Raw genomic sequence first — 26,693 nt, 5'->3', positions numbered from 1 at the left:
CGAAATTGAAAATCTTGTCCGGAAAACCCCAAGCTCGGATTCCCACAGCAACTTCTCCGAGCAACTTAAGCTCCAGTTACCGCTAAGTTCGACCCGACCCCAGAGACCGCGGCGCGTTGGGCAGGGCACTCCAACCTCAACCCACCTCACCTCGACCTTCCCTCCCACGGTTCCTCCCCGCTCAGGCTGTCTTCACCCTCTACACTCTCAGTGAAGGCGCCCACCACCACCCGCCATCAAAAAAGCCTTCCCTTTGGGGCTTAAGGTTAAAGGGGAGATAAAGGTTCACTTCTGGAAGAATCTGAGCACTGGGAGAGCCCGGCAGCTGCAAGAGGTGGGAGGGGAAAGGGTCGGCAAGAAGGCGGGGAGCGCAGGACTATCCATCAAGATCTTTGCACTAAGAGATCGCCAAGTCCCCTACCGGCCTCCATTGCAGCCTAAAAACTCTCCCTAGCACCCTGGGCCGGAATGGGAATGTGGAATCCAGACTCCTTAAGATGAGGGGGAGAGAAGGGGAGTTCATTAATGCCTCGGTCCCCGGGGCGGGAAGCAAGAGGAACAAAGCCGCTGTCATCCATGTCCCCGGGAGACTGGGGGACCCAGAGGGACCTAGGAGGTCCGCTTACCTGCCGTCAGCAACTGCATGGCGTGAGTGAAGGACGGGTCGAGAGAATCCTTCTCGGCCATGAGTTCGGGCAGGTACTTGTTCTCCGGCTCCATCTTTACCGAGGCAGTGGCAGAGGGAGGCAGCAATGGGGTCGGCGCTGGACCGCCCACTGTCGCGTCGGGACCCGTGGCCGAGGGCGGCAGCAGAGGTGGCGGCTGCGTGGCGGGAGAGGCCCGGGCGCCCCCCCGGGGGCCCCCTCCGCCTCCCCGGGACCGGTGAGAGAGCGGCGGCTGCCGAGAAGGCGCCTGACGCACTGAGGGGTGGGCACCTGCGGGGTCCATGGAGCCGCTGCGGCCCGAGGACCGGCTCATACGCGCGGCGGGGTCGTCCCGGCGCTGCATTGGGGAGGATGTGCGATCGAGAGATCGAGGAAGCGACGCGGCAGCGGCAGAGGCCCGAGCGGCCGTTGGCGGGGGTGGGAGAGCGGGAGCGACGGCGACCGAAGCCGACCCGAGCGACCCAGCGAGAGAGAGCACCGGAAATGAAGCGGCGCGCGTGCGCAGCCAGCCACCGGCACCGCCCTTGGGTCTCTCCGCGGAGAACAAAGTCGCCAGACGTACGACGGCGCTTGCGCACCACCGCGGAACCCCGGACAGGTCGCCTCCTCGCTCTCGGTTTCCCTCCGAGCCCGCCAGGCCAGAGCTTTGTGCGCTTGCGCGGGTGGCCGCGGGCTCCGTTCGTTTTCTTTTCCACGTGACTCTGCTCTAGCGGGACACGTGTCTCCTCCCCCTTCTGGCGGAGTTCGGAGGGGGCGGGAGCTGTGGAATGTCTTTGTCTTAGGCGCGAGCTCGCGGAGTGTGGGGCCGGAGACCTGTTACGTGCAGGGCCCTTCTCTCAAGGTAAATACTGGACAGTCTCCCACAGCATTGTCCTCATCCTGGGGGTGCTATATGCAAATTAGCGTAGGTCTCTATTATGTCATAAACTAAAAAACCTGGTGCCTTTAGCCTTTCCTTCCCTCAGATTTTTGCTTCCCCCATTCAAAGCTCTTACTACCATCCCTTTTCCTTCAGGATCGAACCCCTAATAAGTCCATGCTTTCAGAAGCATTTCTGAAAATTATCTTATGGGTGACTGGAAACTGTTGATTTTTGAATCTGAAACTTAGAGGACTTCAACTAAGGAACATTAAGGCCTGGCTATCTTCTTGGGGGTGGAGGAGAGAAATTACCCACATAAATGAGAACAAAACACAAATATCTCCGTAAATTATCACATATATAGCATACATATGTCACCAGTATCTGGTGCAGTAATTTACATTGAAGTCACATAGGTAGTTTATAGTCAAGTAGGAGGGAAAAAAAGAATGATTTTGAAGAACTGTAATGAAGAATGTAATGTGACAAGTGCCAAAAGATAAGTGAATATTAAATATGATTGGAGTTCAAAGCAGAAGATATAGATTTCAACCAGGGGAGAATGAGTTCCAGGCAAAGGGAAGAGTGAATAAATGAGCAGAGATGAGAGTGTCAAGAGATGCACTTAAGGAATGGGAGTAACACAGTTACGGACTGTAAAGAAATAGGTGGGTTGAGAGAGCAAGTGCATGGAAGATGGGAAAGGGTGCAAGGAAGATTTATATCTCCCTTGCGACTCATTTCTGCTGCTGTCCTTGAAAATCCTGCTTGGGTGGTGGTGTTACAAATGGCTGAAGTGTCCTTGCTCTGTAATGAGATGTCCAGATGGAGGTACCTTGCCTTTGAGTTGAGGCTAATAAAACTTTGATGAAGAAGGGTCTGAGGAGGAGCTTCGTAGTGAAATCTATAGGTTTCTAGACTAGAATCAACAGTCTTTCCAGATGGCTGCCAAACCTTTACTTACTTCCTCTGAGGGGGGCGGGATTTGAAGGGAAGTTTGAGCTCTTCTTCCTGGTGGGACACACACAAGGTAATCGCTGAGGCAATGGGTTGTGAGGCTCCTGTGTAATTACCAAGTAAGCAATGCAGCAGCCTTCTGTTGCAGTGGTGGGTCTGGGAGCTTGCCTGGGATTAGCAAGGGTAATTACTGTCATGAAAGCCTAGAGGTCTGGAATTCATCTTGCATTGACCATGGTATGCTGCCCCAGGTTGACCTGAAGGTATTAAAGTATGGCCTTGAGGAAAGACTGACTTCAGAATGAGGCAAATTCAAACCCAGCAATGCCTTATCGTGTGTGTCATTAGGAAAAGCACAACTGAGCCATGGTTTCCTCCTCTATAAAATGGAGGTAATGACATCTATCTTCAGAATTGTGAACATCAATAGCAGCACAAACCACCTGACAGTAGGGCCCATAAGCAGAAATAATCATTATTTTTATGTCATTTAGTGCCTAGTAGTTTTGGGTACTCCATGTTGGCCGTGGATCTGAAGGGCCTGCTCTCTAGTCTTGTCTTGTTTTCACTGTCTATAGCTAGATTTTGTTTTGGAGGGGGAAGGTTCCAAAAAGACTTTCTTGTACCATATTTCCTCCCATAACCCGGTTACTATGGTGTAGGAAGCCAGAGCAATTGAGAGCATAGAGATTCAAATGAAGTTAGGTCAGCATGCTAGCTCTTTCTCTCACCTGCTACTTTATGCACCCTCTGCTTCCTCCTCTCGCTAAAACACGGGTCATAACAATACCTACTACCTCAGGGCTGTTAGAATTAAAAGAGATAGTGCCTGTAAAGCACTTAGCCTGGAGGCTTGCAATTAGTAGGTGCTCGAAAACCAATAGTAGCCATTGTTATTGTTATTACACACATTCTTGAGTACTTTATTATAGACTTTCATTTTCATGTGAGTCCCTAACAGATAGACTGAAAGAGTCAAGTTGGCCTGTAGTTACCTAACCTCTATGATCTCAGAAGGCCTTGTCTAACGCCCCTACTTTGCAGCTAGGTCCCAGGAGAGAAGGGCTCGTGCCCTGGACCTGAGAGTTTCTCCTCCAAGAGTGTTGTTCGTCCTTTCAATCTTAAATACCCACTTAATGCCAAATATGTGGAAGGTGGAGAAGATCGGGAGCCCAAGATTTAGCATTTAAAAATTTCCTCTAAGACGTTTTTATTTCAAAAATACTCAAAAATTTTAATTCAAAAATTATTCTACTTTTAAGAAATATACAACCATAAGATAGGCATAAATTAAAAAGTAAAATTTCCCCCAAACCTTGCCCATTCATTTGACTGCCCCCTCCCAAGATGGCCACTATTCCATGGTTGCTTGTGCAGCTTTCCAGATGTTTTAATACATTTACATGCAAGTCTATCTTTGTCTTAAATGCAATCTGCAACATTCTATATGAACAGTTTTTGACTTTTAAAAAATGAAATATTCTGGTCACATTTCCTTGTCAGTATACGTAAATCTACTTCATTTTTCATGGTTGCTTGTTGTTTCATTGAGTACTTTTTAACCAGCTCCCTTCTGATAGAAGTAAGGTTGATGACAGCTTTTCAGCATTGCACACCATAATGCAGTGAACATCACTGTACAGAATATAGTTTGTTTATTAGCATCGATATTTTGACAGAATAATTACTGAAATGGCACAAAAAAACTACGCCAAGGAGCAGGGTAGGTAGCATCCTCTTCTTCCACCTTCTCAATCAATTCTGGGTAACATCTTCCCATATTTTTAGTCTTTACTAATGTGGTAGATGAAAATGGCATGAGATTCAACATTGAAGAAGAGCCAAGAGCTCCTCAAAGAGCTCACTTTTGAGTGAAGGAGACAAATATGTAAACCAAGAGTTAGTGGGTAGTGTGAAAAGTGTTATATTAGAGGACTGTACAAAGAGCTCTAGGAAGGCACAGGAAGGAGTGACTGACCAACTGCGGACATGAATTAGGGAAGTGGGATCTTTGGGAAGTTGCCAGGTGGAGTGGGGGCAGGGCATTTTAATGTCGGGAGTTCAGCAGAGCTTGGTCCCATGCCTGTGCATGCTCTGCCATGTTCATGGCTCTGAAATTTAAATCTCTGGCCCAGACTTCTGAGTTCCAAATCCAGATAGCCAAACTGCATCCCTATTGCATCCCCATTTGGATGTCTCAGAGACTCCTCAACAGAACTCAACATGTCCCCAACAGAACTCAAACTGCAGCCACTAGCAGTGCTGCTTCAGGGCCCAGATGATTTAATGTAGCTTGGGGCTTGGGAGAAGCTATTCTTTCAGGACCAGGCTGCTCCAGCGCCTGGAGAGCCTCAGGGCCAGCAGAACTTAAGGAGGCATTCACATTCAGGGCCATGCTCTTAACTTGCCTTGCTCTAGTACTAGGGGTGCTCTTAGCATTCCCGCAGAAGGCACCTTTGGTAGGGGCAGTGGGCAGGGTTGGAGGGAATTTGAAGCAGGACCAGTGTGGCCAGTGACTTGGCCCTAGTCACATGTGAAAAGTCCCTGGAAGTGTCCCAGAAACACTTGAAGAGGACTTTGCAGGGGGCAACAACAGGAACTTGAAATGATTAGTGTTCTAGTGGCTTTGCTTGAGTCCACTGTGTTATTTGGATTATAGTAATCTTTTTTCTGCCCGTCTACCTAACCAGAATGTGAATGGTTTGTGGGCAGGAATCATTTCTGTCTTTGTATAGACAGACAGAAGCTAGAACAGAGCAGGCATTTTGTATATGTATGTTGACCACGTAAATATCTGCAAAATATATCAACTCCCATTCTCCCCATTTCCTTCACCATGGACCTGCTCTTCCAGGGTCCCCTGCCTTAGGGAACAGCACCTCCAACTCTCTGCACAGTCAGAAATTTAGGAGTCATCCTTTACTTCTCTCCTCACCACTTTATTCCCCCCAACCCCCCATACAATCCATGCCTGAGTCCTGTTATTGTTCACTTCGTAAACATTGCAAATCCTATTCATATTTCTCTAGCTCGACTATTTCTGCCTCCATCTGAGGTACCATAACGTCTCACCTGAACTTCTGCCACCTTGACTGGTCTCCCACTTCTGCTCCTGCTCCTGCTGCCTTTCTCCATTCTCACTTCAGAAGCTAGTGTAATGTTTCCAAAGATGTCTGTCTGTCTGCCTCTCTTTTACACACACACACACACACACAAATGCACATACACACACCTTGTTATACCTTATCAGAGGCTTCCGCTGCCCTTAGGATAAAGACCAGAACTCTTACCATGTCTCTTACCTTTCCCTGTCCATATGGCTAGCCCCATCTGGCCTTATTGCCTCAGTTCATGCCATTCTTTTCCCCAATTCCTGTGCTTGGCAAGCCTGACCTTTTTCGGTTCTTCTGACAAGCCAGACTTCTGCCTCACTGAGACTGCATACTTTCTGGTTCCTTAGCCTAAAACTCCAGTCACTGTTCCCCTCCTCCCAATCCGGCCCCTTCTTGCACCCTGCTTTCTTAGATACTGTTAATTCCTACACATTGTTCAGATACATGAAAATGTCACTTCTTCAGGGAAGTCTTCCCAGATGCACAGGGCAGGTCAGCTTAGCTCTTGTTACATGCTGTCATGGCTCATTCCTAACACCTGCCTCATTTTAAATTTACTTCTTTGTGTGATTATTTGAGTAACATCTACCTCTGCCACTTGAATGTAAACCCCATGAGGGCAGAAACTTTATTTGTGGTGTTTAAGGTTAGGTCCCCAGCACCCAGCACAATGCCAAGCTGGATTGGCTGATTATGATAAACATTTGTTGGTTCAATGAATAGCAATGGGAACAGCACATGCAGAGACATTAAAATATTATAAAATTTGGCATGGTCCTTGGAATGGCAAGTCATGTGATGACCTAGATGAGGGGAATGCATGGAAAATGGCAGAAGAGGCTCAGAAGGAAGTCTGTGTCTTGACGCTCAAGTAAGAAATGGAATACTTATGGGGAGCAGTGAGGTGACGTGGTCAGAGGTCTAGAGTAGAGAAGGAAATCAGTGGCTCACATGTGCGTATGTTTTAATTGTCTTGCCTAATTAAAAACAATTGAAATACTTTCCAGTACTTAAACATGTGGAAATTTCACATTAAAAAAAAATTCTGGCTCTCTAGTTTTTCTTGAAACATCAGATGATCTAGGAACTCTGGGTTCATATTCCTCCAAGCAATAATTATTAGCTTCTGCCTTTAGAGGGCACTGCCTCTAACTCCCCAGGCGTTTTTGCTACCAGCCTGACTTTTTAAGCCTTTGAGTCGATGTCCCAGTTCCAGAGGGATCACTCTGGTGGTGGAATGGGAGAAGAGATGAAGGGGAGGAAGAAGGGCAAGGGCAGCTTGTGGAACCCAGGTAGAGAAGGGAGTTCACATTCAAGTTGGAGACACCTAGCACCAAGGGACATTACATATGGACTTGGTCAGTCTGGCTCAGGGTTGGGTCGGGCAGGGGAATACGTTTCGGAACCTACGGCCTCTTTTCCACCCTCAGAAGCTTTGTCTGTGTTGAAGAGAAGATGAAAACAGGAGATCTGCTGCATCCTGGCTGATCTAAGAGTAAATGAATGGAAACTTCGGAATTTTAGCAAGATAAATGCTGCCTTCTGAGCATGCCATTGTTCCCTCCACATCTCAGAGAGATAAAAGATGAATAAGTCCATGTCCTTTCTATGGAGGAAATCGAGAGCCTTGTGGGGAAGGAAGACATCTAAGTAACCAAATGTGCTAGAAAATAGAATAGAAAAGAATTCATTCACTTAGCACATATATTTTGAGCACCTATCATGTGCCAGACACTGTGCTAGGTGCTAGGGATATAGTCATGAAGAAGGTATGAGCTTTTGCCCTCACAGAGTTCATACCTAGGGAGTTTGGGAGATCAGAGGATGATAGAATGAGTTCTAAAGGAGGTTTACATGGGATGGGAGTTCTGGAAGGCAAACATTTGAACTGGGCCTGGAAGGAAGAATAAAATTTTGTTAAGAGCTAAGGTTGGAGGTTAGAAGATCCATTCTAGTCAGAAGAAAGAACAGGAGAATGGTGGGAATGTGTGAGATGTTTGAGAAATAGCGAGGTATTGGGTTGGAGTGATTTTTGTAGAAAAGAAAGAAGCAAATTGTTTAGATCCTAAGTTGTCTTTAAATCTAAATACCATTGAGTTTTTTTTTCTAGAAATTGGAGTCTTTAAAATGGAACTACTTCAAAAATAATTAAAATGATAAACCAACCAGATCATTTTAAATCCAAAAAACACTCTAGAACTTACACGTTGAAATGAGAGGTTTTTAAATTCTTCTTTTCAAATTGTCTTCAGAGCCTAAAGGCCATTCTTCAGACTATTTTCAAAGGTGGCAAATTTTTAATTTTGAGGGTGAATTTAATTTTGGGAAACAAATAATTCAGAGCCAAAGTTAGCAAATAAGGTAGAAATCATGTTGGGGAGAAAGATTTTGAGTAAAAAATTAGGTGTGACTATTTACAATAGCCAAGATATGGAAGCAACCTAAGTGTCCATTAGTAGATAAACAGGTGGTACATATGCACAATGGAATATTATTCAGCCATAAGAAGAAAACAAATCCTACCATTTGTAACAACATGGATGGAGCTAGAGGGTATTATGCTCAGTGAAATAAGCAGGCTGAGAAAGACAAATACCAAATGATTTCCCTCATTTGTGGAGTGAAGCAATGAAGCAAAACTGAAGGAACCACACAGCAGCAGACTCACAGACTCCAAGAAGAGACTAGTGGTTACCAAAGGGGAGGGGTGGGGGAGGACGGATGGATGGGGAGGGAGGGAGGAAGGGGATTGTGGGGTATCATGATTGGTATACATGGTGTGTGTAGGGTCACGGGGAAGACAGTGTAGCTCAGAGAACACAAATAGGGACTCTGTGGCATCTTACTACACTGATGGACAGTGACTGCAATGGGGTATGGAGGGGACTCGATAATAAGGGTGAATGTAATAACCACATTGTTTTTCTTGTGAAACCTTCATAAGAGTATATATCAATGATACCTTAATAAAAAAAAGAAAAATAATTAGGTGTGACCACTGAGTTGTGAATCTGATTTTCTTGTGTAACTTTTAAAATGTTCCTGAAGTCAGTTCTGAAGGATGAGATCACTTGAGCAATGATGGCACCATCAGAACAAAGGTAGACACACCCATCCAAAACAACTACTTGAAAGATAGCCCGTGTTTCATTCATGCATCCACACATTCATCCATCAATAAATATTTATTAAATACCTACCTAATAGACTCCAAGCATTGTTCTGGGTGTTGAGGTAAGTAGTGAACAAGATAGACAGGGTCCTTGCTTTTATGCAACTTTCTGAAAAAAGGGGAGACAGATGACCACCAACTAAACTGTTAGGGTTGAAATACTTTTTAGAAAGACAATAAAACATGATAATGTTATAGAGTGACTGAGAAGGGATGAGGTTGGATATTTAGGTGGAATAATCCAGGGAGGTCCCTCTGAGGGGGTCATGATGTGGGGGAAGAAGCCAGTTATGGCAAGTGCTGGAGGAGGAGCACTCTGGAAAAATGGAGCAAGTGCAGGGGTCCTGAAGCAGGAACTGGATGAGTGAATTTTAGGAACAGAAGAAAAGCCATAGACTGGAGAAAAAAGTGAACACAAGGGGTAACTATAGAGGTAAGATGGGTAAAGTAGGTAAGATCAGAAGCCTGTAAGGCCATGTGGGCTATGACAATATTTTTGTAGCTATTGTGGAGAAATTGGGTAAGAACAGAAGCAGAAAGACCAATTAGGAGGTTATACAGTAAATACTCAAAAAACATTTCTTGAACGTTTGCTGTGTGCCAGGAACTGTGCTAGAGGCTGGGGATGTAATGGTGAATAAGATGTGGGTTCCTGTTCTCAGGCTGTTGATGACACAGACAAGTCCCCCTATGCAAACTGGTAATTGCATGTGAGTGTGATATCTGCTAAAGGAGAGGTAAGTCCAGGTGCTATGAGAGTACAGAGGAGAGTTACCAGTCTGCGGGAATAAGGAATGCTTCCTGGAGGAGGTGTCATCTAAGTAGAACTTGAAGGACCTCAAGAATTAGCCAGGTGAAGGGCTGGAGAAGGGCATCCTGGGACAACAAGCAGATTTAGAGGGGGAGAGAGAACTTGGTGAGCTTGAAGACCCACAAGGAATTCTGTATGCCTGGATCTTAGAGGTATAAATGCTATAAAAAGGAAATCAGTCTTAAATTTTTTTTTTAATCTTTTAATTTTGGTATCATTAATCTACAATTACAAGGTTTTTTTGGTTTTGTTTTTTCATAACCTTTTGATTTTGCAGAGGAAAGGCATTCAAGGGTTTTTCAGCAGCAGAATGACATGATTCAGGGGCTTTCCCAACTGTCAGCTGCCTCTCTCCCTAATCTCCTCGAATTAGTCTTAATAATAATCTGTTGAGCTGTAGCTTTGAACCTGATATTATACTCCATGTTGAAAAATCATAAAGCTTGCCAGTTGAACACCACTGTTCTCCCCTAACTAGATGAAAAGGATCAGAGGAGGAACACTCAGGAATGGAAAAGACCTACCCAGGAAACTACCTGAGACTACTTAGAATATACCATCAATGAGGCCATAGCTGAGGGTTACAGTGTGGTAAAATGACTTGAGGCCTGCTTTAAGCTTTTTTATGGATTTTTTTTTAGATAAGTATTTTTTATTGAAGGGTAGTTGACACACAGTATTACATTAGTTTCAGGTGTACAACACAGTGATTCAACATTTATATACATGATAATTCTAGGTACCAGCTATCACCATACCAGGGTGTTAAAATATTTTGACTATATTCCTTATCCTATACATTACATCCTGGTTACTTACTTATTTTACAATTGGAAGTGTATACTTTTTTTTTTTTTTGTGAGGGCATCTCTCATATTTATTGATCAAATGGTTGTTAACCACAATAAAATTCTGTATAGGGGGGGTCAATGCTCAATGCACAATCATTAATCCATCTCAAGCCTAATTCTCGTCAGTCTCCAATCTTCTGAAGCATAACGAACAAGTTCTTACATGGAGAACAAATTCTTACATAGTGAATAAGTTACATGGTGAACATTACAAGGGCAGTCATCACAGAAGCTTTTGGTTTTGATCATGCATTATGAACTATAAACAGTTCAAATATGAATATTCATTTGATTTTTATACTTGATTTATATGTGGATACCACATTTCTCTCTTTATTATTATTATTTTTAATAAAATGCTGAAGTGGTAGGTAGATACAAGATAAAGGTAGAAAACACAGTTTAGTGTTGTAAGAGAGCAAATGTAGATGATCAGGTGTGTGCCTGTAGACTATGTGTTAATCCAAGCTAGACAAGGGCAATAAAACATCCACGTATGCAGAAGATTTCTCTCAGAATAGTGGGGGGGGGTATGGATTTTTGAATAATCCAGTTTATCAAAGGATGGGATCAGTCAGTTGATTCTGTGCTCCAGTCAGCTGACTCATTGTTTGTACCGAACCTCTAGTTGTACATGAAATGGATTCCTTATTGGCACAGTTGATCTGCATCTTTTGGGATAGTGGTTCATTGTCTGTCGATCAGATTTTTTCCTGATTCAAACTCATTAAGGCACTTAAGACTTTCAAATACCTTTTTTGATAGGACAGGCTGTTCCTATTTCTCTCTACAATGCATTCCTTACTAGGAACTTGAAATCACAGAAAAAATAGTAAGAACCAGCATCTACCTGTGTTCAGTATATTTAATTCTCACAGGGGTCCTATGAGGCTGGTACTGTTATTCCTGTTATAGTTGAAAAAATAAAAGCACAAGGAAGTTTAAATCACTTGCTCAGGGTTACCAAGGATTTGAACCTAGGTAATCTGACTCAAGAGCACGCATTTTAATCAATAGGTATGACTGATTTAGGGATTTTAAAGACCAAGACATAACCATAAATTCCTAAAATTATATAAATGTTAAGTTCTGGCCTTTAGTTCTATAAAATTGAGCACAATTATACTGAATTCAGTGATTATACAATGGTATCAATACAATGGCTACAAAAAAACATTTATAAACCATAAAACAATTTGTTTGTACCAATAAGTTGACCTAAATAATTTATTTTCAAACTCCTAGAGTAGTAAATTGCTATGATAATGCTCTTGTTAAGCAACTGTGCTTGCTTGCTTGCTTAAAGTTTATCAAATATTTTTTTTGAGGGGAGTTGGCAGGAGGAAGGGAGGGAAGAAGGTTCCAACTTAAAAAAAAAACAGTCTAAAGGAAACTCAAGTTGGAGTCAGTTCCTCTTGGTAAATTTCCCTCTTATAAACAGAGACTTCTGAAATCTTTCATTTACCTTAGAGCCCAACACCTATAATACATATACCCATTATGTATTGCCTAGTACATAGTAACTGCCACAGATCACAATTACTAACCTTTTTTAGAAGGGCTTAGTATATGCCAGACTCCATGTAAACCTTTACGTCTAGGAAAAAGGACTATAGTTAGATCCACTTTACAGAGGAACGAAGAAACTGCAGCTCAGAGAGTTTAAATAATTTGCCCAAATCATGTAAGTGGTGAATTATGCTTTGGAGCTCAGAGTTGCCTAATTTCGGAGTCCAAGCTTTTAAGACTACAAATAGTTGTAGAGATTTGTTCTAAGAAATAGAATTTTATTTAAATGTATGGGAATGATTATTACAATGAGGTTGTTTCTTCTACAGTTTTGAACAAGTCAGATGCTTCTTTTCATCCCAAACTGCTCCTTAGTTTAATCTAAGTTATCAGATCAAAATAGGAAATGGGAAGCATTAAAGGCCATTATCTTTCTTCTTGACTTCAACACAGGGCCGTCTTGACTTTGTTGATGTGTTACAGAGTATATCACACTTTATAAATGCTACAGTATTACCAGGTTGTCTCCTTAATCAGAGATCTAAAACATCTCCATGAAAATGGCTGGCATAGGCATAGTGGACAGGTTCTCCACTAGATGGGGTGAGGCATTGAGAGCTGAGATATAACTGGGCATCAGTTAGCATGGCAAAAGCCAAGTATCTTTTGGGATCTGCCTGTGTAACCTAAAAAGATCATTGCAGAGCAAGAGTGTTTTTTATATTCATGATTTGATTTGTTTTGGTGATGAAAATCCAAGGTGTTCTCAAATAACCAAAATATTCCTTTCACAGAGAGAGAATAAATCCACCAGCAAAAACTTCCAATTCAGACATCACACATCAAGACAAATTGCAGATGGCAGAAAAACAAGCTTAGTAAATCACAGCTGGGTGATTTCTGGGAATGCCATCTAGGAGACGGCAACCTGCAAAATTGGGGTGGTGTCAAAGGATGTTATATATGTCTTAAACAAGCAGCTAGTATGTGGTGCTACCTTCTCTGGCCAGAATACAAGAGTCCAGGGTGGAGGTGGGAGTGGTCTTTCTTACATGTATATTTACTAACTTACCCATAGAAGTTTTGCTTTTTGTCCCTGCAACTTTGGATTCAGTGATTTGGTGGTCCTATTTCCCCAGGAATGCTTCCTTCCAGGGAACACAGACATTAACTTGATTCCATTAAACTGGAAGCTGAGACTTCTCACTGGCCATTTTGGGCTCCTTATGTGGCAGAGAAGGGGTTTGCACTATTGGCTAGTAGGGTTGATCCTGATTTTCAAGTGGAAATTAGGTTGCTGCTCTCAACAGGGACAAGGAGAACTCTGTCTTTTCCCTGTGGATTCACTAGGGTACCTCTTAGTACTCCCATAAATGTAAAATTGTAGCAAAGCAGTACAGACAGAGCCACTAAGAGCATGAATCCTATGGAAATGAAAGTTTAGGTCATCCCATCAAGCAAAGAATCCTCTCCAGTCAATGTGCTGGCAGAAAATAAGGGGAACATAGAATAAATAGTGGAAGAAGGCAGCTGTCAGTATCAGCTTAGCCTCCTGACCACCTGTTGAGGCAGGATCTGTAGCTACTGTGGATATCTTATATGCATTGATCATTTCTCCTTCTCCCCTGCATCTTTACTTTCTGGCATGAAAAACGGTGGTGGTGGCTAACTTTGCAATTTAGGTTCCAGATGGAAGCATAACTGAGCTGCTATCACTTGGCTATGATGCGGTTGGTAGCCAAGTTGGTTGGGCTTCATGCCTCACATGTGGCCTACTCCCATCCATTCTCTGCACTTATTTGCCAGTGCCCCAGGAAGCTAAGCTCCATGTACCGTATTACCTGGGCTCATTGCTTTCTTGGGTACTGCCAGTGAGAGGCACTAGCAAGAGATCGGTATGCAGGATAGAGAGGGTTTGGGGTTCTCCCTTACTCTGTACTGAATTTTCTTATTTTCTGGTAGTGGCTGCTTCCTTCCAAGACAACAGCTCCTGCCTGCAGCCCCTCTTCGATTGCTTGGGGTCTCACTGAGTTCAGGAAACTCCATTTCCTTCCCCTTGCCTTCTCAAGCAAGTGTGGCAATAACTTCCTGCTGTTGCTAGCCTCTGGCTACCTCAACCTTCTCTTTTGGTTCCCTTAACAGTGCCCACAACTCTTGAATAGTCTCTTCATGAAAGTTTCTTGAATCATCTGAGTCTAGTTCAGTTTCCTGCTGCAACTCTGATAGATCAGTCATTTAAAGGTGAGATGCAAAATTCTCAAAGTAAATCTGTTTATTATTAAAAAATTAATCAAGCTGTGAAACATATTAAGAAGGATGAGATGGAAGTTAAGTCATTCTTTACTAAACATTTATTGAGTACTTACTATGTGTAAGTTAGGTGTTAGGAATATCAAAATTATTGTCAGTTACTGTCCCAGTGTACAGGCCTGGAGGCAGAGGTATACACAAACTGTACAGTGTGATAGGTGCTCTGTAATAGAATTTCAAAGGATATGGAACAGATTTGAAGTTTGCTCATTTATTTCAGAACTTGGATTCATTTTGATCTCCCTCCCATCCTAGCCCATAAAATGGTCATTTTGGGCACATGCAAAATCTAAGAGAAACACAATTTTAAAATGCCACAGAAAAGAATCTAGAGGGATACCCACCAATCTGTTCCCAATGAAAAGTGGGAAAAAGAAAAAAAATTTCATTATTACTTTACATCTTCTATATTATTTTAATATTTTGCAATTTTTAATTAAAAAATTGGTAAAAACTCTATGCAGTGAAATATGTAGTATAAAAGAAGGAAAGAAAAGAAATAATGCTTATGGCAGACCCCAGAGAGGATATTGGTTTAGACCTTAATGAATGAGTAGGAGGAATTCATGGAGTAGAGAAAGGGGAAAGGATAAAACATAATCACAGAATATCTTATCCTTGTTTCAAAGTGTCGTAGTACCTCCTTCACATCTGCCCCTGTAAATTAATTTGTTGATGACATCTTGTCAGAAAACAAATATGTATTCAGTCCTTGCTCTATGCCGAGGCAGTGTAAGTCAGAGTTGCTGCTCTCAAAGCATTTACAGTCCCAATGGGAAGTTAAGACATTCTCAGAACAGTTAGAGACAGACCATGTAAGTGCCAATGGGTTTGGCCCGTGAAAGAGCAGGAAAAGCTGAGTATACTGCCAATATTTGAGTCTTGGAGCCTTTATAAAAATGGAAAGCTGGAAAAAAGCTGTTTTGAAAGTAGATGTACCTATAGTAAAATGCCACGGTCTATGGAAATCACTGTTTGGCCATGTAGATGAATAGTGCACAAGTCATGTTTAGACTGCAGTGTGCCAGGAACTATAATAATCTCTACCTTCTAGTGAATGCAGACTGGGTGCGGCACTGTGCAAATTCATTTGCATACATTATCATTTAATCTTCACATCAACTCTATGAGGCCCACATGACCCCTGTTTTTCAGATGAGGAGAGTGAGACTTGGAGAGGTTATGTCACTTGTTAAGGCCTTGCAACCAGTGGGAAAGTGACAGATTAGGATTTGAACACCAGTCTGTCCAACTCCAAATCACTCTGATACTGTGTTGTGTCATCCAGGAGGATGTAGGAGATACCAACTCTTCCCTCAGGCATCAGGTGAAGGCATAGACAGGTATGCCAGAAGATGTTGATCAGCTCCTCAGGCACCTGTCTGTCACCGCAACACCAACGTCATCAAAATAACTCAGAGGAAGTGATGAGTGTGGACTGGACTGGGCAAGGAGGGCTTCAGGAAGGAGTTGAGTTTTGAGCCAGGCCTTAAAGGATGGATCAAATTTAAATAAAGGAGGAAATAAAGGAAATCGCCTTCCAAGCAGAGGAGGCTACAGTTGGAAAGGAGAAGAAATGGGCATGGATAAGGCATTAAAGGAATGGAAAGTCTGTATTGGGGCCTGATGGAAAGTCAAATATAGAAAAATCAGATATGGAAGACCTGGAATGCCCTTGAATCTATTGTAGGAAGGAAAAGGTGTAATAGGATATTGAATGGAGATGGGAAGGTGGTGGAAGGAGAATATCTTGTGCCCTTAAAATAACATTTTTAGGTAGGCTGCAATATTCAGGATGGATTGGAATTAGCTATTTAAACTAGATCAGACTGGGGTTGATATTGGTCCAGAGTGGCAAGAGGGAAAATAGAAAAGAAGGAGGTGGGTGTGAGAAATATTTTGAAGGAAAAAATAGAGATGCTTGGCAATTGATTGATCTCAGAAAGAAAGGAAAGGAAGCAGACAATAATCTAGTTTTTAATGTGTGGGTGGTCAGGAGGATAACAATACCTTTGAGGCCAGGTGCAAGAACAGAGCTTACTTCTGGTGATGTGTTGTGGCCTTTCTTGGGGAAGAGCAGGTAGAATGTGGAAAGCAAAGGACAGAGGAATAAGCCAAGGAGGGTGATGAGCCTGGGAAGAAGGACAGAGAGGGAGGGAGGGGAGGAGGAATTTCAGGGAATCAAAGTCAGGAAAACCAAGGGGGAGAGGGAGGCAGTCTCAAACAAGTCAGAGGTGACCACCAGGTCAAATGGTATAGAGCTGGCAAGAGGAATCACAGCTGTAAAGAGACCACTGGCTTTACTGCCCCAAAATAAATCACTTTGATCAGGCTTTCATCTCAGTAAGAACTACCAAACAACCAAGGTGAAGGCTGTTGAAAAAAGGCCTGTATTTCCTGAGCATCTTCTGTGTGCTCAGGCTTGGGTGACGTTGGACTCTACCTCCTGTTGACGACGCTGGTATCAGACGCTGGTATAAGTGCCTTCTTAGAGAAGGAGACTGAAGCTCAAAGCAGTTAATTAACTCTCTCAAGGCTGCATAATGGAAGTAATGGAACGAGGATTTGGAACCAGGTTTTCCACATCACCACAGTGTTGTGTTGGAATGTGCACTGATGGCTCCAAAATGATAATGCAAACATCTATGTTTAATATGAATATGTACATTTACTATGAACGTTTAATGAGCACTTTCTGGGCACTAAGTACTGTGCTGAATAGCTTTGTATATTAACTTTATTTTATGACACCCTTTGAAGTAGGTTTTATTAATCCTTTTTTTAAATTTTGGTGTCATTAATCTACAATTACATGAGCAACATTGTGGTAACTAGTTGAAGTAGGCTATGCATGAAGCTGAGGGCTTCTATTGCCTCTCAAGAATTTCTTAAAAGAACGTTCTATCTGGGACCCAAGAGGTGACCAACTTGTGCTCCAGAGCTTTATAAGTCATTAGTTGTGTAAAGCCAGTGCCGTATACTTCCTGGGTGATTTTCAGTGGTTTGAATGCTGAGCCTCCATGCATAGCATTAGTATCGCTCAAGATTGCTCTATTGATTCACAGTGCTCTCTTTTTAATCAGATTCCTTGCTTTACTCCTGGGGTTGAGGACAGTGTGTGGCTTTTGCACTTTCTTTTCATCAGGGATGGAGAAAACATGAGAGTTTGTCCATAGCCTTAATTGTTAGAAGTAGTTGGGCAGAATCAGGCACTGTGGCTGATTGGAGGTTCTTCCTGGTAGTTCCAGTGGCTAGCATCACTTTTCCTGTCTGAACTCAGCAGGAGGAGGCTGGCTGGGTGGATAGGGGTGTCTGCCTCACAGTCAGGGGCCTGGGAGACAGAGCTCTGATTCTCTTCCAATAACCTTAGCTGTGATCTGGGCAAGACCTGGGAAAGGCACCATATTGACACCAAATGACAGCATCCTGGGTGGGGAGGGGGTAGACACGGAGATTTCCCTGTGGGGTTCTGCATGAAAATAGGCTCAGCTGACACTGTGACTTGTAGACCAGAGCAAGGAGGGGGGCACTAGGCCAAGCACCTCTCTTTCCCTCCGTCATTAGTCAGAGGGCCTCAGGGAAAACGTCAGCCTTCTGATCTGATATAATTTGGAGCCCCCTGCTGCATAATTGAATGATTCCCTCTGCACATAGTCAGCAGCAGATTTTTCTCAAGGTGAAAGCAATTAGGTCTTCATTCCCTCCTCCTTCTCCTGCTAGAAAGAAAAGATGGAAGAGAAGCTGTCCTTGCTTCTGCAAAGGTTAGCCAGGGTGCCGTGGCCTGTTGCAGTCATTGGCTCCCCCACCTGCTCACACCTATCCCAGGTTGTTGTGATCTCAAGCATTTTGGTGTCCCTCAGGGCTGAGGCAGTGGAGAGGTAGGAGCTGCTGCTCTTCAACTGCCCTGTGCAGAGAATTAGCTGGAATACTGTAAGCTGGGCCTAGGTAGCACACTCAGTAGGGGCTAAGCTGCTCCCCACTCTCTCTTTGAATTCTTTGAGGATTCAGAGCCAGACAGGAAAAACCCTTTGAAAGGTGGTAGATTCGTTCATTTGGTTTACACCTGTGTCAAGCAGTCTGCTGGGAGTTCCTGGTCCCTGTCGTCTTGGAGCTGAGGAGAGCACAGTGGGTGCAGGGGGTGGAGGGGTTGGGGAGGTGGTTTGCAGTCAATTGGGAAAGTGATGAATGTCCCAACAGAGGAGGGCAGGATACCAAGGAGACCTGATCTACAATAGAAGTCAGGGAAGGCTGCTTGGAGGAAGAGACTTTTGAAAAAGGGATAAAAATCTCATGGTAAAATGTTTAAAGGTAAAGAATAAAAACTGCAAATAGAAGCTTCTGATTATTCCCAGCCACCCACCCTATTGATAACAGTGTTAATACAGTGTTATGTATTTTACCAGGATTTTTTCTAAATGTAGTGAAGTGGCACTCCTTTTTAAAAAATGGGATTGTATTATGTGCCTATTCTGCTGGTTACTTTTTTTTTTCACTTCACAATATATGTGGTGCCTTTTTCCTCATCAGTTGAGAGAGCTTTCCCTCAATCCTTCTGAAGGCTGTGTGTGGTATGAGAAAGTGATTTTTGAAAGGTAAAACCTGAAGAATGAATGAGGTTAGCAAGGCAATGGGGTGGTTCTCTAAGGAACTGAGTATGGGAAAGCAAAAACAACCTAGATCTCTCTAACTATACCTCCTACCTCCCAACATCTCTCCTCCCCCTGTTTTCAGACCCCTCTCCCTCTCCCTGCTGCCACATTTCCCCTACTCTAATTTGCAAAGCAGTTCAGCTCCCTTTGTCTTGCACTAGCCCTGGGGAATTTTGTTCTTCAGGCCAAAGTAACTTATTAAGTATTTTCCTAAACAAAGAGCCATCTACCCAGAGAAAAATTATGCCACTCCCTTAACAGACAAAAGTAGCTGCAGGCAGTTGTGGTTTTAAATAGCAATTAAGGGGAAAAAATTCTGCTATACGCAGAAAGCACCTGGCAGTTCATAAATGGTGGTTGTTTGTTGCTATTATTATTTTACATGTGCTGACGGATGAGTTGGCTGCTGTAAGAATCCGTCCTTCATCCTGGAGGGCCCTCCTGGTTGGCAGTTTTTTTAAGAGCAGGGATGCTGTTTCGTCTGTCTTCATACTCGCAGCTCTCAGCACAGGGCCTGGCACAGCGCAGAAGGGCAGGAAATGAGTGTTGACACTCTAGGGCTGGGGTATGCTGCTCTGAGCAGTCACAGCAGCCGTGGGCCTGCTGTCATCTGAACCCCAATATAGGTGCTTTAGGGCAGTAGTGATAAACATCATAAAAAGACTTCCGGCTCCGGGGGATTTCACCATCAAGCTGGGCCTCATGAAATACCAGATCACATCGCAAACTAAAATACCCATAATCCCTGGATCAGTGCTGTCTTTGCTTCTTTTTTCTTTTGGAGGAGGGGAGGAGCTTTCTTCCCATTCTTTGGATATGAAATGGATACAGGAGTGTGCATGTCTCTTAAACGAACAGCTGGAGCATTTGTCATATATTTATACACCTGTGGTTATAACCACTAGCCAGATCAAGGCACCGAAAATTTCTGGCACCCCAGCAGGCTCTCTTGGCCCCCTTTCAGGTGTTACACCCCCCACACAATACAAAACACAATTTTTGACCTCTATCACCATCATAGTCATACTTGTTTGCGAGCTTTTTATAAATGAAATTATATATATATATATATTTTTGGCTTGGTCATTATTTAATTTCATGGCATATTATTTGCAGCAACTCTCATTTAGATTTTAATTTTTTTTATGTATGTATTTTTTTACGTCTGGTTTCTTTCATTCAACATTATACCTATAAGATTCTCCATGTTGGTACTTAGATCTCTGTGTGTGTGGTGCAGTATTGTATTTACTGAACATTTAATAGTGGACATTTGATTTGTTTCTAGCTTTTGGTTCTTTTGAATAATGATTTTGTGAACAGTCTTTTACACATCTTTTGGCAGACTTAAGCACTTATTTCTCCAGGCTACATATATTTGAGAGTAGGGTTGCTAGGTCTTAGAGGACATATTTCATTTCAGAAAACATTGGCAGTTTTCCAAGTGGTTGTGCTAATTAACACTATCAGTGGTATATGGAATTCCATTTGTTCTTCCTCTTTTTTGACACCTGATATTATCAGTCCTTTTAATTTCAGCCATTCTGGTGAGTGGGTAGTGGTATCTCACAGGTTTCATGGGATTACCATAACAAGCTGTGATGTTTTCATATGCTTATTTCACGTGCTTATCAGCTTTTGTATGTGATTATTGGCCATTTGGATGTCCTATTTGAAGAGGACATCCTGTTTTAGCCTTAGATCCTCCCATCCAGGGATGTCTCACCTACTTTATTGACCATCCTTGTGGTGGTCATTTCCTTGTGCTGTCTCCCAAGATCCCGCTCCTAAACTCCACACTCACACCTCAGCGGGCTCTTTGATGGCTCTGGCAGGGCTATGACACATGGGCCCCCTCAACTGAAAGCTTCATCTCCTCTTCAGCCCCAAATCCACTCTCCTTCCTTTCTGCTCAGGCCCACTTCATGATCTGACCCATCATCTTCATTCTCACCATTCCTGTTGATATTCAGGCCACAGACTCATGTATCTCAAAAACTGTGCACAACCTCTTTCCTGTCCCTACCCCACACCCCTCCTTGCCCCTCATACACATCACTTCTTCTGGGTTAGATGTTTCCTGTGTGCTCCTCCAGTGCATATCATTTATCACATCGTGCTGTAATGACTGGTATCATTGCCTGAATCCCTGAACCAGACATCTGTCATTTTTGCCTACTCAGCATTCATCATTCAGCCCCCACTTCTTGTTTAGTACTCTAGTTTTCCCAGGGGATCATTAATCCATTCTCAATCCGTGTAATCTAGGGGAGGCTGCACAAAACAGTGTGCATGTCACCCAGGCCTGGCCAGTCAGCATATTCTATCTGTAAGCCCCATAACTGGGCCACTGTTAAGCACAGAATTCAGGTAGTTGATCAGAATCAGTGTTAGGATTTTTACTGGAACAACTGGGAAAGAAACTTCTTTTTCTGAGGGCTTACTGACAGGCTAAGATCAATGGCAGCCATCATGCCACCATGAGACAGGCTGCCGGAGAATGGAGGAAACGCAAAGGAGAGCAAGGTCAAGATAGGAAGAGACTGACTTCCACTGACACCTTTGAGCCGCTAGATCAACTAGCCTGAAGCCCTTGCTAGCAGTCAACTTTTCAATTAAGTGAGGCAATAAATTCCTTTTTGCTTAGGCCAATTTGAATTGGTTTTAGTCACCTGTAACCAAAAATATGCTGACTAATACATTGCCTCACCAGACTGCAAACTCCTTGCAGGCAGCAATGCCTGACACATGAAAGGAATTCAGCAAATAGGGGCTTAAGGAAGGAAAGAGGGGGAAGGTCCCCACTCCTCACTTTGCGAGGTCTTTTCTCCCAACTTCCTCTGCCAGCTGAGGCTCCAGCCAGCCATCCTCAAGTTTGTCCCCAGGGTCCCAGGGTCGCTCACACATTCTCAGCCATGGATCTCTGCTCCCTGATTTCTCTAAGCTTAGTTGTTTGTTTTACTAGAGACTCTGATGGCTGTTCCTAAGCTGTCCGTTCTCCAGATTTTTTTTGTTGGTCAATCCAGCCAGTCACACATGGGTAACTCTCTTCCACCTACGGCTGGAGTGCCTAGATTCTTTTTTTTTTTTTGGTATCATTAATCTACAATTACAGAAAGAACATTATGTTTACTAGATTCCCCCCTTCACCAAGTCTCCCCCACATACTGGAGGGCCTAGATTCTTGCAAAAAGGACTCTTCCACATCCCTTTTTGCATTTTCAGTGCTTTGATGGATTTTCTAATTATCTTCACTTACCTTTACTGTCAAACTACAGAATAGCACTTGTTAAAAGCATAGGTTCAGGAGGTCGACTCAAGGGTTCGATTCCCAGCATCCCCACTTACCAGCTGTGGGACTTGGAGGAAGTTACTTAACATGCCCCAGTTTCCTCATCTATAAAATGGAAATAACAGTACTTTGTAGTATTCTTGTGAAAATTATGTAACTTGATTAATGTAAAAAGTCTTGTTTACACTGAGGGAAAATACCACACAGGACATTTCACAAAGAAAGTAAAAACACGGCCACGTTTCCAAGTGGCTAAAGATGGTTTTATTGGTGGTGGGAAATGCATCAGGCTGATAGCCTGAGTGTCTCACCAGTAACTTCTGGTAAGTTCCTTTGTTTTCTCTATTTTGTCTGTATGTGTTCTTAATCTCACACTGATGTCACTAATGAAATTATTTCAAGTATTTGGCGTCTCACTGGGGTTAGAGAGTCAGAATGGTGGACAAGTGGGTTTAACCACAAAGGGACAGGGTGCTGTTTGCTACAAAAACTTGGGAGATAGCACTGTTTGCAATGTACAGAGTTTGTATTTCATTTGCATAAGTGAGTTTCACTGACTGTGATTCCAGCACATGCTATCCATGTTGCAGAGAAGATTCAGGAACTCTTCAGTCACTACCTTACTCTGGGATTGCACCTCGCTGAGAGGCAGTACAACATTGCAGTTTTAATAGCATGGGCTTTGCAGTTGGTCACACCGGGGTCTAGGTCTCACCTCTGCCTTTTGCTTGCTATGTGAACTTAAAATAATGATTTATCCTTCCTGAGCCTCAGTATTCTCCTTGGTAGAAATGGGTAAAGTAATTGCTCCTAAGGTTGCCTTCTGGCACAATCTGAAGGATGCCAGTCACAACATAACCTATATATTGATAGCACCCACTTTATAAGGTGGTTTTGAGGATTAAATGCGATGGTTTCTGTAAGGCAGTTAGCTCAGTATTGGGCACATAGAAAGTACTCAGTAAATATGAGTTGCTATTATTAATTATTTCCATGCAAAAAGTACTTCTAATAATAATCATAGTAGCAGGAAAATGTAGAATCAGGTAAAGTAATGAGGAAAGACTTTTGAGAAGATGCTAAGGTTTAAAATGGATTTGAGAGGTGGGAGGAACCCGTTTTAGCAAAGAAGATTAGGGGAAGTGTTTGGGAAGGAAGAACAGGAAACAGGTGTCTGTGTGACCAAAATGAGATACTTGGATGCAGCTTGGTCCTGTCCTCAGGGCACTTTTGGGCCCTTGCCAGTAGTGGGGAATCCCAGAAGCTTCTCTGGCTTGGCTGCAGAAGGAAACAGACATCTCCTACAGAGAAAGGGAAGTCACGGAGCTGCTCTCTGGTGGTGCCTGAGATTGGGGCCAAAGCTGCCAGCAAGCAGATTTCTGTAGGGACAAGAAAGCTGGCAGGGTGAAGGCCTGAGGGTCAGCCCAGGAGTCTCTGGGCATGTGGGCAGCTGCACTGCGTTCTTTCGGTAAAGGTAGCAGGGCTGTTTCAGTGGTGTCTTCCTGGATGCTCAGTGTCCCTATCTTTGATCTGCCATCCTATGGGGTCTTCTCTAGGGAAGGAGAGAGAGTACTATGTAGGAAAGACCAAAGGGAACTACGAGAGCCTTAAAACTGGTCCAAGCTTCCAAAAGATCATCACGGGACTGTGGGAGAGATAGCCAGACAAGGCTGTGCCACTGTCTTGTTGGGCCAGCTACCTCCTGTCCACCCCTTCAGATGCACGCTTCACCCGTTGCTGGCTCTGACTTGTTTTGACACAGTGGCGGGCTCCTTTACCTTCTGGCTCCTGGCTGGGCTCAGCCAATTCAGAGTCAGTAGCTGAGAGGCAAGAGGAGAAAGAGGTCAGGGTATTTATTTTCCTGGCTCTCTTCATAGGCCTGCAGTTACATGATTGACAGTAATTGCTCTTCTTAAGGAGGTCTCTTTTCCAAAGCTCCCTGCCTTGGGTTCAGGTGACTGTCTCCTCTGTCCCTTCAGGCCTCAGGGTTGTTAGCTCCTCTGTTGTTAGCAGCTCCGGTTGCCACACTATCCTTTGTGGTTCTTCTGTGGAAATAAACCCTCTTTAATTATTCTAATTTGAGTGTGCCTTCTGTTTTCAGTTGGGACCCTGACTGATATATTTACCAAATAAGGATTATTTTGGTTGTCTTGAGACAGAGAAAGAAAATGTGAATTGCCTCATTACTGCCTCTTGTATCTGGAACTTGAGGTATAGACTTTAGACATATTTGTTTAAGTGTTTAGGCAAGAGCTCAGAGTTTGCAGACTGTGGTCCCTTTCCCTCCTTCAGCTCTATTTCCTTTGGATTAGCTTTGCATTCAAGCACTTTTACCACCTTGCCACCCCCAGCAGCTCCAAGCTTCTATCTTCCCAATGTCAAATTTGTATAGGTTCATTTCTTCCCCAGTGGATTCAACAAAGTTCTAGTGTTGTCACTGACTTGGCATGGGTCACTAGTCCACTCTAAAGCTAATCCCTTTGACCAGAGAAATGGAATAAGCAACTGGCCAGATCTGGGTCACATACCCACCCCTTGAGCTTGAAATAGAGGTGTCAACCCCACCCAAATCACATGGCCTGGGAGTGGGGGAGGGTGATTCCCAAACAAGTGAGAAGATAATCTAACAAAAAGGGTAGGCATGGATGCCAAGTGGGGCACAACCATGAGTCTGTTTTACTTGGATGTGTGAATTTGGGTAGGCGACCTAACCGAAGGAACTCTTATGTCTTCTTCTCTCAGAGTACTAAGACTATCTAATGATTATGGAGCAGTTACTGTGTACCAGGCCCTACATCACCGCTTTTAGATGAATCTTTGGTAGGTGCCATTATTTTCCCTACTCTACAGATGAGCGAACTAAGACTCAGAAAAGGAAAGTAGCTTTCCCAGTCACAACAGCCTAGGTGTGGCATAGCTAAGGTTTGAACCCAGATTTATCTGACACAAGAGCACCAGTTATACCATACTGCCTCTCATGCTTGTGAGGATTAAAAGAGACACAGTATTCTGTAACATCTTCCTATGTTGACAGATAGTAACCACACTAGTGGGGATGAGGATTTAATAATACTGGTGATTGTTGAATCATTGTGTTGTCTACTTGAAACCAATATAAGATGGTATATTGATACTTTAATAAAAAATTTTTAAAGAGATAGAATAAAAATAATCTTTGTGCTCTTCATTTATTATGCTCTCACTACTTCCAGTCCCTGAGCCAAATGCTCTATATGGATACAAATTTAATCATTGCAACAACTCTCTCAGCCCTGAAGACTCCTACCACAGCTCCTGGTCCAGTAGGAACTCAGTGGTAGCCTCTCTGTCCTTATGCTTCTTGACTTTCCTCTTCACATTTGCTCAAATATCTCCCCAGTGTTTGCCTTCTAGGTTCTTCAGTGATGCACAGGGTCTCTGAGCTGCTTCCCCTGCTGCCTAGAAGCTGAGAAGAACCAGGCTCAGGGATTGCAAGAGACTGGAGAAGTCCTGATGGAGGGACAGGGCTCAGTGGAGGAGAGAAGGGGAGGAAATAGGCATGGGCAAGTGATGTGCTTAGCATCATTGCTCAGTTTTTCACCTGAGCGACTTTGGACACTTTTTAACATTTCCAGGGGATTGGGGTTTACCCTAATGGGGGAGTGAGAGAAAGAGGGTCAATGAGTCCAAGCTTCCCAGCAAACTAGTGTGAGGAAAAGATACACGTTCTGGTTTGCCCTCCAATACCCTGGACTACTTCCATGCTGAGGCTAGTTGTCCATTATCATCAACTCTTCTTTATTATCTGTGTCCAGTTGGGTGCCAGGACCTGATGATTCTCCCAAATGATCAGTGTTACCTGAGAGATTGTTTGTTGAAAGCTTTGACCAAGTTTTCTCCATTGAGACTGAGGGTAGGGGCTGTATCTTTTATTTGTTGCATTTCCAGCAACTAAATGCATATTTAATTGAACTTGGTAATAGTGATAATTTATTTTTTGTGAACCAGTTACTTTACTGATCATCAGACTTAATCTGTTGTGAGGACAACATACTTGTGTTATAGCTACTGCTTTTTCCTTTGTTTTATAGAAGAGGAAATTATGGCTCTGAGAATTTAGATGACTTGTCCAAGGTCATAAGGATAGCAAATGGCTAAATGGTAATCCAGTAAGTAACTTGGACCTCCATCTTGAACTCCAGACTCAACGTGTCCAACTGCCTATTTAACATACCCCTTGAATGTCCAATGGGCATCTGAAAATCAACATGTCCAAGGCTGAGTTCCTGATGTCCATTCCCCCAACCTGGTCAGTAATTGCAACTGCATCTTTCAGTTGCTCAGGACAAAATCCTTGAGTTATCCTTAACTTTTCTCTTTCTCAGACAGCCTAGCTCCAATCTACCAACACACTTGGATGGCTTTATCCTCAAAACAGCTCCAGAAAGGACTACATCTCCCTCCTGCTCCCTTTCTGGCCCAAGCCATCATCATGCACCTGGGTTACTGTAAAAGCCTCCTCA

At 43.4% G+C, this 26,693-nt stretch overlaps 1 protein-coding gene and 1 long non-coding RNA gene across 7 annotated transcripts in view; one reads left to right on the top strand and one right to left on the bottom strand.

The window, feature by feature from the left end:
* Positions 1-1,154, bottom strand: part of KHDRBS1 (KH RNA binding domain containing, signal transduction associated 1) — a 34,102-nt gene extending 32,948 nt beyond the window's left edge. For all 4 annotated transcript variants that reach the window (XR_005059131.2, XR_005059132.2, XR_012130099.1 and 1 more), the window contains exon 1: positions 627-1,154. Coding sequence is in view for 1 of the 4 variants with exons in the window: in XM_017676736.3 (XP_017532225.1) it covers positions 627-1,008 (382 nt within the window). In the remaining 3 variants the exon portion in view is untranslated. The remainder of the gene's footprint in view (positions 1-626) is intronic.
* Positions 1,155-1,337: 183 nt separating this feature from the next.
* LOC108407401 (uncharacterized) overlaps positions 1,338-26,693 on the top strand; it is a 41,791-nt gene continuing 16,435 nt past the window's right edge. Inside the window, exon 1 of one of the 3 annotated variants that reach the window (XR_001855742.3) lies at positions 1,338-1,506. This is a non-coding gene — a long non-coding RNA (uncharacterized lncRNA). The remainder of the gene's footprint in view (positions 1,507-26,693) is intronic. The other 2 variants (XR_005059133.2, XR_012130100.1) reach the window with 2 other exon arrangements.

The sequence above is a fragment of the Manis javanica genome, chromosome 4, assembly GCF_040802235.1.
Source record: "Manis javanica isolate MJ-LG chromosome 4, MJ_LKY, whole genome shotgun sequence".
Classification (NCBI taxonomy): domain Eukaryota; kingdom Metazoa; phylum Chordata; class Mammalia; order Pholidota; family Manidae; genus Manis; species Manis javanica.
Note: the sequence above shows the minus strand (reverse complement) of the source record. Positions and strands in the feature narration are given on the sequence as shown.